The sequence below is a fragment of the Natator depressus genome, chromosome 3 (assembly GCF_965152275.1).
Source record: "Natator depressus isolate rNatDep1 chromosome 3, rNatDep2.hap1, whole genome shotgun sequence".
Lineage (NCBI taxonomy): Eukaryota > Metazoa > Chordata > Testudines > Cheloniidae > Natator > Natator depressus.
The window spans coordinates 47,927,616-47,944,039 of NC_134236.1; the positions used below are offsets into that span (position 1 = coordinate 47,927,616).

The following is a 16,424-nucleotide window of genomic DNA, read 5'->3' on the forward strand; positions in this document are numbered from 1 at the left end:
ATAAAAGGGGACTGGGCTAAGCCATGCCCTTCTCTTAAATAAGTGCTTAGCAATCCCCAAATGGGAAGCAGCTGCTTGGGGTATGGTCTACACAGCAACTAGACACCTATAGGTGGCTCATGCCAGCAGACTCTAGCTTGGGCTGTATCATTGCTGGGTAGACTTCTGGGCTCAGGCCTGAGCCCAGAAGTCTACCCAGCAATGATACAGTCCCCAAGCCTGAGTCAGCAGGCATGAACCAGCTGCAGGTTTTTCTTTGCAGTGTAGACATACTCTTGGAGTCAGCTAGCTTAGATGCTTCTTGCAAGAATTAGTTAGGTACCTGCCTGGCTCCCCACAAAATAGCTGGTGATGGTGACCACACAACCCTCCTTATATAGAGAGCACTTACCTGGGATATGGGAGATCCAAGTTCAATTCCCCGCTTTTGCAAGAGGGACAGAAAGGATTTGAACAGGTGCCTCCCACATCCCAGGTGAGTGCTCTAAACCATGTTCTCTACACTACTAGCTCCCTTTCATTAAACTGTTCAGGAGAGTGCTCCAGCTTTGGAACTATAGGATATTCTGACGTGGGGCTCCCTCAGTCTTTCCTGATTAAGCTGTTCCACTGTGGATAAATAATGAAAGAAGTGATTGGAGCAAGGGCTTAGGGTCTCCACCTCCCAGGTGGGTCCCCTAACTGCTGGACCAGAGTCATTCCCACTCTCTCTGGCCCAATAATTTTTCCACTAAGAATAAATACTTAACTAGCCATTGGGCCAGAGAAAGTGAGAATTACTATGAAATGGGAATTAGGTCCCTAAATAGCTTTTTGAAGATTTGGGTCCAGGTGACTTACGAGGAAGTCAATGGCATAGCTAGGAATAGAGCCAAGCGCTATGTCAGACTATACTGCAATAAAAGACTGGTGGCATGACTGTGGCTGGAGTCAGCTAACTGGGGCTCTGATTGTGGGGCTAAAAATGCCAGCGTAGGCAGCTGGGCTAAGGCTGCAACAGGAGAGGGTCAGAGCCCAGGATCCAGCCCCAGTCCAAACCTCTCCACTGCTATTTTTAACTCCACCACCCCAAACCTGTTGACCTGGCCTCTGAGATGAGGTGCTGTGTTATTTGCAGGCTAGATGTATCCCAGGTGTCCTAATTCCTATTCCTTTTCTGTAAACCATTAGTCGACACTGCCTCCTAAAACACAACAAAAGAGCATTGTAGTGAGCACCACTAGTTTAATTAAGTTTAATTAAGTAAGTAAATAGTTTAATTTAAATGCAAATCTCCATCTAGGAATCAGTCTCACCATGGAAGGCTGCATTTCCTTTCATCTTCTTGGAAACCTGAGCCTGAAAACCTCTTCATCCCAGAAACGGACTCTGGATTTTTGAAAGTCTAAAGCAAACGGTTGACTGAAGTTTACTCAACTCCTTTTAGCTTAGATTTTTTTTTCATGCACCTTTTGAGTTTCCTGAGTGCAGGTGCCCCCCAAGGCCGTTTCCTTTTCGCCGTTTCCATGTGTGCCCCAGTCTCCTAAGTCCAGCCTGCAAGCACTGTGGCGCGCTGCAGACTTTCCGCTTCCTCGTGGCCCCCCGCCTGCCCTGCGCAACAGACCACGCCGGGGGACTGCCCCCGTCGGGAGCCGCCTGTCCCCACGGTAGCCGGTGCCAGGGGCCCAGCCTAGTACTCGGCCCAGGGCTGGGTTTGGCCGTTCCCACAGCTCCTCGCCCCGCTGCTGTGGCTGCTGAGAAGGGTTTGGTGTGACACTCTCCTGGCATGTCCTAACTTGGTTCCCCACCCAGCGCGCTCCTGAGAGCGCCAGGAACTGCCGGCTGCACTTCGCCGCGCTCCGACGTGACTCTCGCAGGGTAATTGAGGCGCTCGGGCTCGGGCTGGGAAAAGCTCCCTAGACGCGGCTGGAGGCGATTTCCACTCGCGGGGGGGATCGGCACCGTAAGTGGCGTCTTTCCTCGCCCTCTGCAGGGGCTGGGGGGCAGCGGGGCTCGGCTCGGCTCGGCTCCCTGCCCGCCGGGTTGCTCCCCTTCGCCGCAAGTCGCTTGCAGGGCTGAGGGGCGGCGGGGACCCTTCCCCAGGGCCAGGCTAGTTTCAGTCCGGCTGGCCCCCGGCGGACCCCAGCAGCGCCGCTCGGGTTTGAAAGCGGAGCAAAGATGCCGCGGGGCTTTGGCGCGCGCCCCGGGCGTGCAGCACCCATGGAGAGAGGCGATGGCGGGGCAAGGGGGAGCAAGGGCTAGAGGGCGAGTGGCTGGGTGATCAGCGGGGACGGGGCAGTGGGAGGTGGGCCATTAGGGGGTGTGAAAGGGCAACTTTGGGGCAGGGCAGTGAGGGCTGCGGGAAGGGGCCAGTGGGTTGTGGGCAGAGCTATGGCAGAGGCTGGGTGCTGCAGGCTTTTTTCCCCCTCACTCTGGGCTGCAGACTTGTTGGGATAAATGTGCCCAGGTGCTGGGCTTTGTCCCAGCAGAAACGGCCACATCTTGAGAGATCCAAGCTTGGCTGTGGAGGGCAGGAGCTGCCCTGCAGGCACACCCCACTGTGGGTGCCATCTGTGCTCCTCCGAGCCAGGGCTTGCGCGCCACGGGGCAACAGCCCACTCTGGCTTGCTCTGAGCCTGTCCCCTCACCACACCCACCCAAGTAGTGAACTGGCTGAATAGCTACTAACAGGCTGGGTCACGTTAGGTGGAGGCTGCCGGCCTGGCACACTACCGCTAACACCACGCTGGTTTTGGTCATGTCTCGGCGCACCTCTACTGCCTGGGAGTTCACTCAGCAGGTAACATCCCTACAGCTGGCTCAGCCCACTGAAAGCAATGTTCTGAAGGGCTCCATGGTCACAACTGCTCTGCTGACCATTGGGTCCTTTCCCCCAGGCTTACTGTGGGGCCTGAAACTTCTTGGAGGCCAGGATGCAAGTAGAACTCACTCCAGCTCTTATCCCATCTTTGCTTCCCACCTGAAGTAAATAATGGTTTGTTCTGCACATCTTTGAACCTCTTGAGTAACTACACAATCACTGTTGGTTGAGTCTTTCTCCTATTTGTTTTATATAAACTTTTCCAGCTCTGGCCATAGCTACGACAAGTTTAGCCTCCTAAAGGTCAATCGGCATTTGGTAGTTCTCATATTTGCGTCAACGAAGTTTAATTTTCTGTTCTACAGAAAAAATGGTGTTCAACTTTTCCCTATTAAATTCTACTTTTCCTCTAACTGTAATAGAGCATTTTGGATCCTTTGGTAGGAAAGGCACTACATACATCGGTAATGCAGTGTCATAAAACATCTATTCTGTTAGCAACTGGCTGAGCAAGGCTCTTGTCTATTGTCAATAGCTTTGATAATTGGTTTAAAGATGTATTGTTCCAATAAGGGCCATAAAATCCACAAGCATCATATGTGATGGAGGTGAGGGATGCAGGGAGATGTTTGTGTGTTGTCTCATTGATATATACCCACAGGTGGGTCATTCCTAGAGTAATGTGCAATGTATAGGGGCCTGAATATGGAGCAGGACTCATTATTTATTTTGCATTTTCTATGTCTGTCATCTTTGTGGAGGCTAAGATGTTGTAAGTCCATTTCCATGAAGAAACACATTCCCACTTCCTTCCCAAAATACAAGCTTTGTCTTGCTAGACTCCTGGTAGCAACATTGGAGAGGGCGGGGTATATTGTTAGCATGAGCAAAAATGAGCAAGCCTGTGCAAGATGCATGCAGAGTTTACATACTGTACCAACTGATTCAGCTGGAGCATGTGCTCTGAAATGCAAATCCCCAATTCATTCAGTGAAGCACATTTCAGCTCTTTGTAGGAAAATTCTTTCCTGACCAACGTTAAGTATCCAGTCCCTATGTCCACAAGTGGAAGATGGCTAATACAGTGAATGTCAGGTGCACTCACCTAAACATAGGGAAAGCACTGGAGTTGACAGTATGTCTCAGAAGGTACCTGACAACTTTCTCAAAGCCAGTCTGTTTTAGAAGTATGTACACACACAATCTGATTAGTCAAAGGGCATTTGACACATACAAAGATAGGAAGATGAATTTAGGCTAATTACTCAAACCTCAGACTATGGGCTCAATCCTGCAAATCCTTAGCTGTGTCAGTAATAGGGCTGCTGATGTAAGGATTAATCTTGAGAATAAGTTTTTGAAGACTCAAGCCCACTATACAGAAACAATATATATGGCAGAAGGGACTTAAGTGTGCTGACTTTTGAAAGATTTTTTTTGTGTCTCAATGTAATCTCTGTGCTGATTTATATTAAAAAGCTCTCAAAAAATCAAAACCATTTACCTCTTTTAAATGTGGTGAAATTTTAACCAACGGACACACCATAAACAATTATATGAAAAGTTTAGTTTGCCTGCCAGACCAATTGCCTAAATCTCTGTTCTATAGCTTACCTTCTACAAGTTCTTAACCTTCCATCAAGGTGCCCTTCCTGTGCAATAACTCTTATTTTCTGGGGAGGAAAAGACAATTTCAAGAGAGTAAGAGGTGGTACTATATCTACATGATACAATCACTTCAATTTGAGATTCTTTTGTCTGTACTTATCCACGTACCAGACACTGATGTCCTTAATTCCAGACAATACGTTCCATGTGTCTCACCTGCTTTGCCTTCCTTGTTTTTCCTGGTGATAAACAGGAATTTTATTTAATTTGTTAAAAGGATGCTGCTTTTGACACTTTTTTATAAGCAACATTTTCTGAGAAACATAATTAGTTTTATGTAGGACAAAATTCATTAATGCAGAAGTCTGCAGCTTTTTTTGAGATGGAGAGCCATATTATATTTATATTCTGCTGTCGTTTGTCTTAGCCCAGGTAATTGCATTTGACCTGTATATCCTATTTAATACATTTTCTTCAATAAAACAACAAGCAAAAACCAAAACCTCCTAGCCTTATTTAAAAACAAGGGAATAGGAAAAAATATCAGTGCTGGGCCAGATGCTTGGCTGGAGTAAATTTGGGGTTCAGTTTAAGTTAATGGAGCTTTACAGTCTACAACATCTGAGTTTCTAGCCCATTAAAAATAAGAAAACTAAACCTTCTTTCCCTTAATCCCCACTGCAGAGACTTGCATAGACTAGTTAGAAGGAATGGAGTGGAACAAATGAAGCTTTGCTTCATTCATCATGCATCAGTCCCCACACCCAATATTTAAAATATATTTATTACGGGTGGAGGTGCACACCCATATAATACAAATAATAAATAATAAGAATAAATTGAATAGCAATGCATACTGAAGAGAATAAAGCAAGAACGTATCATGACAAAGGAAAAAGAGTATTTTTCATCGGATGCATCCGATGAAGTGAGCTGTAGCTCACAAAAGCTTATGCTCTAATAAATTTGTTAGTCTCTAAGGTGCCACAAGTACTCCTTTTCTTTTTGCGGATACAGATTAACACGGCTGCTACTCTGAAATCATGACAAAGGGTAGAGGAGAAATATATACAGAAAGTAGAAATCCCTTTCTAACCATATTCTATAACACCACAGTTGAAGATTATTCGCTGCCATAAGATCTATTTAATTTAAAATGTAGTGTTTTTTCACTTGTTCTCAAAATGTCAATGTTTTATATTTGCATGATCCTGTTCCAACTATTGAAATCAATGGGAATTTCCATTCCCAACTGCACTTACATACCACAGTAGTAACCAGCTTTAGAAATACCTTACAGAGAGTGACTTCAGTGGAATCAGGATCAGGCCCTTAACATCAAACGAACAATGCAATGGTTAGGGTGATATTAGCCCTAGAGAAAGTCCTACAAAAGTGCACTAACTGGTCAATTTGATAGCCTGCATTAGTGAATTGTCTCCCTCTGAATATTCAGTTGAATATGTATGAATTTTGTACTTAGTAATTTTTCACTCTTGATCTTAAATAGCTTTGAAAAAGTGTTGCCCTGTTTCAGTTCATAAAGCATTGATTTCAAAGTGATATTATTACAATTTCATGAGAGGCCTAATTTTATCTCTAATTTTTTTTGCTCCTTTATGCATCACGGACTGATTCTCCACAGCCTTGCACCAGGTGTAGTCATTTGCATCTGTGCAAAGTGTGTGTAAAGATGTTACTATTCCAAATAGTAACATCTTTACACACACTTTGCACAGATGCAAGTCAGCCCCTGCATATCTCCCACTACTGTAACACATCATAATTCTCAGTCAGTGGACATGAACCAAGCCTCCTTTAGCTTACTGCTAACCATTGAAATCCTCCATTACAGTAGCAGCAAAAAATACTCCTTTTCCCCAGGCTCAAGAGCATAATATTTTGGGTGATGATATCTCCTCCTGCTGCCCCAGAGACAGAATTCAAATTGAATCCTTCATGTGTCTGGCTGATGCTAGCCTCAGATTGGCCTTTTTCCATTTCTTTTAAACTTCAGATTTAGCAATCTCCTCAACAGCAGTCTTGGTTTAATTTTCACCCCTATTTCATCCTCATTTATCCAGCTGATCTTTCCTCCCTTAGAAGGAATTTAGTTGTAAGACAAACAAATCTGCAGTCAAATATTATTTGGATTACTATCCAGAACTGAAAATAAATATTTGAACATTGAATTGGATTTTACAGTTAAGTTAGCACAGAATTTTTATTTCATTAGGCTTAATTTAAGTGGTATTTGGAAGCCATTTTCAGTTCCATTTTCATGTTTAGGCTATTTCCAACACAGATTGCTAAAGTAAATGCACGCTGCACTTCTTGCAAAAAAGTTAGGAAGATCTACATATAAATAGAATATTTTATGTGCTCAATAAATAAGTTCAGCATAACATGTACATTTATTATTTACATAACGTATTACTACAAAATATCATTAAATAGGCTTCCAACAAGGATTTTCATGTTAATTTTCTAGCAACACGTTAGATATCTGTGTCCTAAGTTACTCTGCACTGTATAGCTGTTTTCCCAACTCCCCCCTAGCCTCCTTTGGTTATCTTTCTCTGAGTCACATTATGTTGTTACCATTGGGGTTGGGCAGGTTCTGCCATGTACCTGCTTTCTGTTCTACCTGACCACTTGCATGCTGCTCTCATGGGTTTCCAAGTTATAGCTTACCTCTCTAGGCCAATGATTGTAAGTAAATTGTAGAAGTTCAGTGAAATTGTATGCCTGTAAATGAGAGGAGAACTTGGCCTTCTATTCTTCTTTATGTACTTACTCCCCTTGTACTTACACACTTTCTCTGTGGCAGCAGCCACAACCTCCCTTCCAGTTTAATTGAAAAAAGAGCATGTGAGCAATGAAAAACTCCTGGGTTTTTTTTATTATTATTGTTTTAAATTAACAGTAAGATAAAAGCAGCCGCTCCATAAGGTGAGCAGGGTGGAACTAGAATTCAGGTTGCCGAGTCATAGTCTGATTCAAGATGTGGGAGGAGAAAACTGTTTCAAGTAACTCATGAAAGTGAAGTAGGCTGACTTTGGCTTCGGCTTCAAGCAGCAAGAGGATTAGATCAGCATGGGGAATAAAAAGGTAGATAAAGATAAGGACATCAAAGGCTGTGGTTTCAGAGAAGCCTGAGAAAAGGTATGTGTACAAGGGAGGAATATGAGAGACTAGAGCATAAAGAAGCAGGAATCAGGGCTGGGGTTTTAGCACTTTTAAGAATGGTCCAACAAGCATAGAGTACTGAAACAACTGACTGGAGGAAATTTACATATTCATTCTCCACACACAGAACATGTGCTGTTTATACTATTAGACTAGGAATCCAGAAATCTGTGATGTATTGCCAGCCCTGCCACAGACTCTACATATGAACCTCAGCAAATCACTTAACTCACAAGTGCCTCAGTTTCCCCATCTGAAAAAGGGGAGAATAATACCCACTTGGCTTAGGTTTGTGAAGCTTAATGAATTTTTCAAAGCATTTTGAAATCCTTAGATGGTGGAAGAGAAGGTTAAACGATTATTAAAATTGCCAAAAATGTTAACTGTTTTCTTTCAATTTCCTCTTAGGTACATTTCATTGGTGCATGAATGGAACTTTAAAAGGTTTGTCACTAAATATTGGTGAAAATGGAAACCTCATCTATGCTTTCATCTTTACACGATGAATGCAGATCAGACAATTACATTGAACCCCATTACAAGGAATGGTATCGTGTAGCTATTGATGCTTTAATTGAAGGAGGTTTAGAAGCCTACCAAGAATTTCTTTCCAAAGAGAGATGTTCAGAGTTCCTAGCAGAAGAAGAAATTAATTATATTTTGAACACTGTTCAGAAACTTCCTCAAAACACAGTTTATTCCCCTGACAATGCTGTTGATGATACCTCTTCCTCGGGAACTTATTGGCCTATTGAATCTGATGTGGAAGCTCCGAACCTTGACTTGGGCTGGCCCTATCTGATGCCTGGAATGTCTGGAGGTACAAATATTGATCTACTTTTTCATCCACCACGAGTACAGCCTTTCACAATAAAGGAAACTATTAGGAAGATGATAAGAGAAGCAAGAAAGGTAAACAGTTTAAACAATATTTATATTGTCTTATTTTTTCCACTGATAGTATGAACAAAAATCTGGCTGAAAGAAAAGTGGATGCAAAGAACACAGTAAAGAATTATTGGATTGAGGCCTTTGATAGGCACATAAGAAATGCATAGACAATTGACAGACTTGTTGTTTTGACCTCAGCTTTCCTTATGTTGAATATAAACTGAATCTTCATGTGAATGTTATAATAAATTTGGAACATTGGACTAGATCCTTAGCTGGTGTCATTCAGTCTAGCTTCAGGATCTATCCAGTTTGTTATTTTGCAGTGATTAGGTGTTCGTGTGTGCATGTGAAGTTGTCTGTCAGTCCTATTCTTGTGAAAATTTTGCTGACTTACATGTACCAGAGTCATGTTTCTTGAAGCGCTCAGGAAGCAAGATTTTTTTTTAATGACTTTGAATACAACTCCTGCTTACAGTAATAGAACAGAAAAGTACAAAAGAGGGGTAAGAAGAAGTGTGATATGAACTAAATATGAACCAAATGCTATCTTCCTGTTTCCTAAAATTTATAAAGTCTGGTATTCTGCCTTCAGAAATTGCCAATACCTGACACATGAGGAAAAGGTGAATGTTCTCCCACAAACTGTACTTAATTTACTGTGGAATATTGGACACAGAGGGGAAAAATCTTTATGCAGGGATCAGGAATGCATATCAAAAAGTTGCATGCACTCACATCTTGTAAAACAAATAGAGGTATTATTTTAAGCCGACTAGCCTTGACTTGTGACGTTTTAACTGTACATTATCATATTTAGCTTAACCATTGATCACTGTGTGTGCTGCTGGAAAGCTATAGAGAAGTATTAGCACAACTGAAATTCCTTACCGTTTCAGAAGAGTCTCAATCTTGGATCAATATTTCTTTAAAATAGAAGCAAAACATACAATGTTTACTAATTTTAAGCTGTGATGTATGAGGCACCTATCAAAGCTTTTTGTAACAGAAAGCTGTATAAGCAAATACACATCTGTCCAAAGAAAAGACATGACTTAAAGCCCCACACTTAACCTCAGTAATGTGGCATGGAGAGGCACTGGAAGAGTGTAGGCTCAGATTCAGCAGTTCATCCCTGTTCAGCAAACCATTTACCAAAGAGTTTCACTTTAGGCCCTATTTCATGTACCATGCGCTAAGTAAAACCATGAAATGACTTTATGTTTCTAACATTAAATTGGCTCTTTATTAAGAGAACTATTTACAAGCATGCTGCAACTGTAGCTAGTATTCAAGCCAAGAGAATACAAATTGGCTTTGTGGTACCTCCTCCAAACCCTTCTCTCCTGCAACCTGTGCTCCTCCCTCCAAGTTCCCTGCAGATGGCTGCAGGTCATGGTTAAGCCTAACAAGGGCACATAAGTGTGTGCTCAACTTTAAGCTCCCGCTGAAGTGCTTTGCTGAACAAACATGGGTTTAATCATGTGCTGATTTGTGGCCATAAAGAGGAAGTGGACTGGTAAGAGAATGGTGAGAAAAGGCAGTTATGTGGTGGTATTTTTCTACCACTGCAGTGCTGCCACCAGTCCATCCCTACCATTTGCTTACTGGTGCTGCTGCATGTTGGGAAGAAAACAGTCCAGTTGCAAGGGAGGGAGGAGTTGGAAAGAGTTGGTCTTCATGGCATATTCCTTTCTGAATGAGTCAGAATACTGTATTTATGTTAACGCTCCTGTTAGCAGCAATAATTCTGCCAATTTACTCTAATCTCCTTTCCCCATTGGACGGCCTGATCCATGAAAACCCCCTTCCCCTAGGGAAAGCAATCAACAGCACAGTTAGCCATGCTGCCAGGACTGGCTTCCCCTTGTGGAGGGGGCTTGGAGTACCAAAAAGACATACTGGCTTCTCTCTGAAGACCTGAGATTGTGAGGTATGGCATGTCTTTTCTGTGTACGTGTTTCTTTCGGGCCTACAGTCCATGCTTCTTCCACTGGTTCTGCCCTATGCAGGGGATGCTGCCACATGAATGCTCAAAATTTTGGGCAAATACTCCTCTGTGTGTTGATATGGGAAAGGTTGGATGTGACCTTTACCTGTTTTAAAGGAAGGATCTGTGTATAGTACTTTAAATAGAGTATTAGAGATCTAAATGACTTCCATGTTAATTAAGAGTGTTTTGTAGTTGATGTTAAGACAGAACAAAGGCTTGATTGGTTGATCAGTGTAATACCAAACAGGAAAAAATGAAGTTTAATAGCAGTCTTAAAACTGAGCCTTGTGGTGATTTTGATTAGGTTCTTCCAGAAGTTAACATTGGGAAATGGTATTTGTCTGGGTCTTTAAACTTTTTTCTTGTATCTGCAGGTATGTGATTCATGCATAGTTATGCTTAAAGGTGGACTGTAGGGGAGGTACTTATAATTAGCTGCAGTACAAATGTTTTAAGTCAGTTAGTAAACATTAGGATTCCAGAAAGAACCAGGTAACTTGCTTGGCAGAGGTAGGTTATGTTGAGACATTTTCATTAAAATGTGTTACTTGTCACATAATGGGGAGTGGTCAAATGAAACAGTCCTCAAGAAGAACTTCATTTATAACTTGGTGATGAGGCACCAAATGTTTAATACCTTATCTCACCCCTACTGAAGTCAATAAGAATTTCAGCTTTAATGGGAGTAGAAGCAGACCTTAAGTGTGCAAGGTAAACTAGCCTGAGACGTGGTGGTGGTGGTTAATCCATCAGATAATCTAGATTCTCTTTAAATTTTGGGAGATTTACAGGGGAAAGATTACAAAGATTACTTTAAGGGTGAACTAATTTTTCTTGACCTCTTTCGTCAAGGTTGGATGCACCAACATGTGATTTATTAAAATAAGTACATATGTTAATTTTGTCCACTGCTTTCTTTACTGAAGCACGCTTTGTAAATATCGTCACTGACTAATGATGAATCTACCCTGCCAGAGGAAGAATGTCAGATGTAAGGCCAAGCTGTGCCGGGGGAGGGGGGAATCCATAAAAGATGTCCAAAGAATCTTGCCAATAATGTTTTCCTTATCCACTTAGCTTGTTGTGAATGATATAAAGATTAACACAGCAAAATACATTGGATTTAAAAATTAAGTTTAATTGCTACCATACTAATATGAAAACACAGGACGGTGAAATAGCCATAGTGAGAAAAAGTACAAAGCCACCTTGAAGCAGCTCCATGATTTTGAGCCCCCTCTGAAGAGAAATTGAGGATGAAGCAGGGTAGACAGGGCCTCCAGAAATAAGGCAGCTGGCTTGTTATCCTCATCCTTCAGAGATTTGTCAATAACACTGGCCTGTTTTCCAAACTCCTCTGGAGCTCAAGATGCTATAAAAGGACTGACTCGTTGCACCTGATGGATAATATTTTTTCCCCAGATAATTACTCTTCTGAGCACTGGTATCAAGAACACTACTCCTCTGTTTTGGGTCAACATGAAACTTCCTTATCTTACTGTCCAGTACCACGGGTAACTCTATTAATAAAATATTCCTTCCATGAGTTCCCTATTGATCTCTCTTCACAATTGCCTCCAATATTATCAGGTCTGAGGCTTGCATACTGTGGTGTGGCAAAGAAATGAGAAAAATATTATATTAATATCTCAGGTGTGATGGTTCAGAGATGTCACAGCAGGAAAGAGGACAGAGAAGTGGCTGTGAAGCTGGGAGATGTACTTCGTGACAATGTCTCTTCCTCTCATTTTATGAGCTTGGTTTCTGTCTCCTCCCTAAATCACCCACGTGTTCCTACCAAGTCTCATAGTGGACATCCAAATATTGATCAGCTCCTCTTGAAATCATTCAAATTAGTTTCTGCAGAATCGCCTAGTTCAGACAACACCATGAGGTTTGGTTTGCACCACAAAGGGAGGATGTTTGGAAAAAAACTCTCAGTGCTTACTGCAGTACTTTTAGAATTTTTGACAGCATATAATAAGTTAACATACACACCAGATCTTGGAAACAATTCTTGAAAATGCCAAAGCATATTTTTTTCTGCATTTCAAAAGATGTTTTAAAAACAACAAGCAACCAAAACCCTGAACCTGCGTTCTTTACACCAAATTACATTTACTTACTTGAATAGTCCTATGAGCCACAATTTTCAAACATGGGTTTCTGAAATCAATGGAAGTTGTGGGGCCCAGTGCTTTCATAAGTAAGGCTACTAAATGAATTTACATGGCCAAACTTATACACTGAAGTTTGAAAATTTTGGGCATTACCTTCAGTTGGACTGTCAATGTGAGGAAAGATTGCAAAACTGGGACCTTAGAAAACATTAAAACTACACTGTAAAAAAGACTTTTATTAAATGTAGTAGGACTCATGGCAGAAACTTACTGACTGAGAAAAAAGTACCAACTCTGTTTGAATTTAACTCAAGAAAGATACAGGTCCACACACAGAAAGTAACTGCTTATGCTGTCTTCCAGCTCACAAGACTTAACTAGATCCAAACAACTGAATCTGTTTATGAACCTAGAAGGAGATTTTGTGTACAATAAGAAAAACTAATTCTTCTTTGAGTGATTGCACATGTCTGTTATGGTCGGGGAGGGGAGAGGATGTGCCGCACACCTTGTGCACCAATGCTGGAGAGTTTTCCTAGCAGAACCCAGAGGGGTGGCCACACTGTGACCTGGTGTTCCTTGTGTTCTGAGCTAAGGGTATAAAGGGTAGAGCCACCATGCCTATCCTACAGTTCCTTCTTATCAGTGGTCAGAACATGCTCTCTGATCATTCCGTTAGAGAACTTGCTGGTTTTAGTTAGTGGTACTAATTTTGGGGTCCTTAGATCTCCTTTTTTCTTTTTTAATCAATTGTTCACAATTAGTAGTCAGTGGACTCCAGGCTCTACCTTGTACTGGAGGAACCTATGCCAAGGTCCCTTGACTTCTAACCCGGCTCTGGATGTCACAAACCAGTGCTTGTGAGCGACTCTCACTGCCTGAAATGCCTCAGTGAGGGTGAACTCAGGGACAAGCATCTGATTTTTCAGGGGCTTCAAGACAAGAACCAAGAAGCAGAGAGAAGAACGTCTCCAGTACATCCTTGTGGAGGCCACTGTTGGCCTGGCATCAATATCACTTCAATTGACTAGAGGAAGTTCCTAGCCATGTGGGAGTGCTCCCCTGCTCTTGCAGACAGAGAGAGGAGGATATCCTCCTCACCAGAGCACTCCTCAAAGAGGCACAAGTGCTTGGAGCACCCTCACCCTCCAAAGCCAAAGAAGAGAATGGCCTCCACATTGTTAAAGTCCGTGGTGCGGAACTTTGCAACTGCAGAAGCTGCTAGCAAATCTGGTATTGAAGATAAAGTATGCCTTTCAGCCCACTGCTCCCTATTGTTGCATCCTAGTGGCACAACCAACCTAGAGCTGATGTCTCTGATTGCCATACCGGTGCTGGTATGGCAGGCTACTTCTTCGGTGCAGGTGCTGGAGCTGTTGCCTTTGCTCAAAGAGGGGCATTTTGGTACTGCCTACTCCAGAGCCTTATGCAGACGTAAAGGATCTGCAGAGCTTCTCAGTACCACTCTGACTGATTATTCAGTCTGACTTCCTTGCCAGGCCTGTTGTGACAACTGGGTCTACAAATTTACTTGAATTGTGAGTTCAACTGTAAAAAGTAAGTAAAAATTCTTAAATGATTATAATAACAAATGTTAATGGGAAAAGGTCTGAAAGAAAGACAGAATAACTGAATTAATCTAAACCAAAAGGCCAAGCTGATATAATTTCAACACAATCCTTGAGTTATGCTAGTAGTCTAAATAATAAGATGGGTTAACTAGAGTGCCTCGTATTAAATGAGGATATTGATATAACAGGTATCACAGAATCTTGGTGGAATTATGATAATCAATAGGACACAGTAATATCAGGGTATAAAATATATAGGAATGACCTGAATAGGTTGTGCTGTTGGGGGAGTGGCATTATATGTGAAAGAAAGCCTAGAATCAAATGAAGTAAAAATCTTAAATGAACCAAACTGTACCATAGAATCTCTGTTGATAGTAATTCCATGCTTGAATAATAAGAATATAGCAGTACGGATGTAATACAGACCACCTGACCAGGATGGTGATTGTGACTGAAATGCTCAGGGAGATTAGAAAGGATATTAAAATTAAAAAACTCCATAATAATAATTAATAATAATGGGAATTTCAACTATCCCTCTTTTGACTGGGGACATGTCACCTCAAGATGGGCTGCAGAGCAACTAGTGACTGGAACCCACCAGAGGAGAGGCAATTCTTGATTTAGTCCTAAGTGGAGCACAGGGTCAGGTCCAAGAGGTGAATATAGCTGGACCGCTTGGTAATAGTGACCGTAATATAATTAAATTTAAACATCCCTGTGGCGGGAAAAACACCACAGTGGCCCAACACGGTAGCATTTAATTTCAGAAAGGGGAACTACACAAAAACTAGGAGGTTAGTTAATTAAATTAAAAGTACAGCACCAAAAGTAAAATCTCTGCAAGCTGCATGGAAACGTCTTAAAAACACCATAATAAAGGCTCAACTTAAATGTATACCCCAAATTTAATAAACACAATAAGAGAACCAAAAAAGAGCCACCATGTCTAAACAACAAAGTAAAAGAAGCAGTGACAGGCAAAAAGGCATCCTTTAAAAAGTGGAAGTTAAATCCTAGTGAGGAAAATAGAAAGGAGCATAAACACTGGCAAATGACGTGTAGACATATAATTAGGAAGGCCAAAAAAGAATTTGAAGAACAGCTAGCCAAAGGCTCAAGGTAAGAAAAAAAAGTTTTAAGTACATTAGAAGAATGCAGCCTGCTAAACAACCTGTGGGGCCACTGGATGATCAAGATGCTAAAGGAGCACTCAAGGACGATAAGGCCATTGTGGAGAAACTAAATTAATTCTTTGCATCGGTCTTCATGGCTGAGGATGAGAGGGAGATTCCCAAATCTGAGCCATTCTTTTTAGGTGACAGATCTGAGGAACTGTCCCCAATGATACCCACTGAGGTATCATTAGAAGAGGTTTTGGAACAAATTGATAAACTAAACAGTAATAAGTCACCAGGGCCAGATAGTATTCATCCAAGAGTTCTGAAGGAACTCAAATGTGAAATTGCAGAACTACTAACTGTAGTCTAACCTATCATTTAAATCAGCTTCTGTACCAGATGACTGGAGCTAATGTGACACCAATTTTTTAAAAGGGCTCCAGAGGTGACCCTGGCAATTACAAGCTGGTAAGCCTGACTTCAATGCCAGGCAAACTGGTTGAAACTATCATAAAGAACAAAATTGTCAGACACGTAGATGAACATAATTTGTTGGGGAATAGTCAGCATGGTTTTTTGTAAAGGGAAATCATGCCTCACCAATCTACTACAATTCTTTGAAGGGGTCAACAAGCATGCAGACAAGGGAGATTCAGTGGATATAGTGTATTTAAATTTTCAGAAAGCCTTTGACAAGATCCCTCACCAAATGCTCTTAAGGAAAGTTAAGCAGTCATGAGATAAGAGGGAAGGTTCTCTCATGGATTGGTAACTAGTTAAAAGATAGGAAACAAAGGGTAGGAATAAATGGTCAGTTTTCAAAATGGAGAGGGGTAAATAGTGGTGTCCCCCAGGGGTCTGTAGAGGGCCCAGTCCTATTTAACATATTCATAAATGATCTGGAAAAAGGGGTACACGGGTGGCAAAACTTGCAGAGGATACAAAACTACTCAAGATAGTAAAGTCCCAGGCAGACTGCAAAGAGCTACAAAAGAATCTCAAAACTTGGTGACTGGGCAACAAAATGGCAGATGAATTTCAATGTTGATAAATGCAAAAGTAATGTACATTGGAAAACATCCCAACTATACATCTAAAATGATGGGGGTCTAAATTGGCTGTTACCAC

At 41.8% G+C, this 16,424-nt stretch overlaps 1 protein-coding gene across 1 annotated transcript in view; it reads left to right on the plus strand.

Annotated features, from left to right (window-relative positions):
* Positions 1 to 8,065: 8,065 nt before the first annotated feature.
* FAM83B (family with sequence similarity 83 member B) overlaps positions 8,066 to 16,424 on the plus strand; it is a 60,863-nt gene continuing 52,504 nt past the window's right edge. Inside the window, exon 1 of the mRNA XM_074946835.1 lies at positions 8,066 to 8,509. Coding sequence (XP_074802936.1) covers positions 8,066 to 8,509 — 444 coding nt within the window. The remainder of the gene's footprint in view (positions 8,510 to 16,424) is intronic.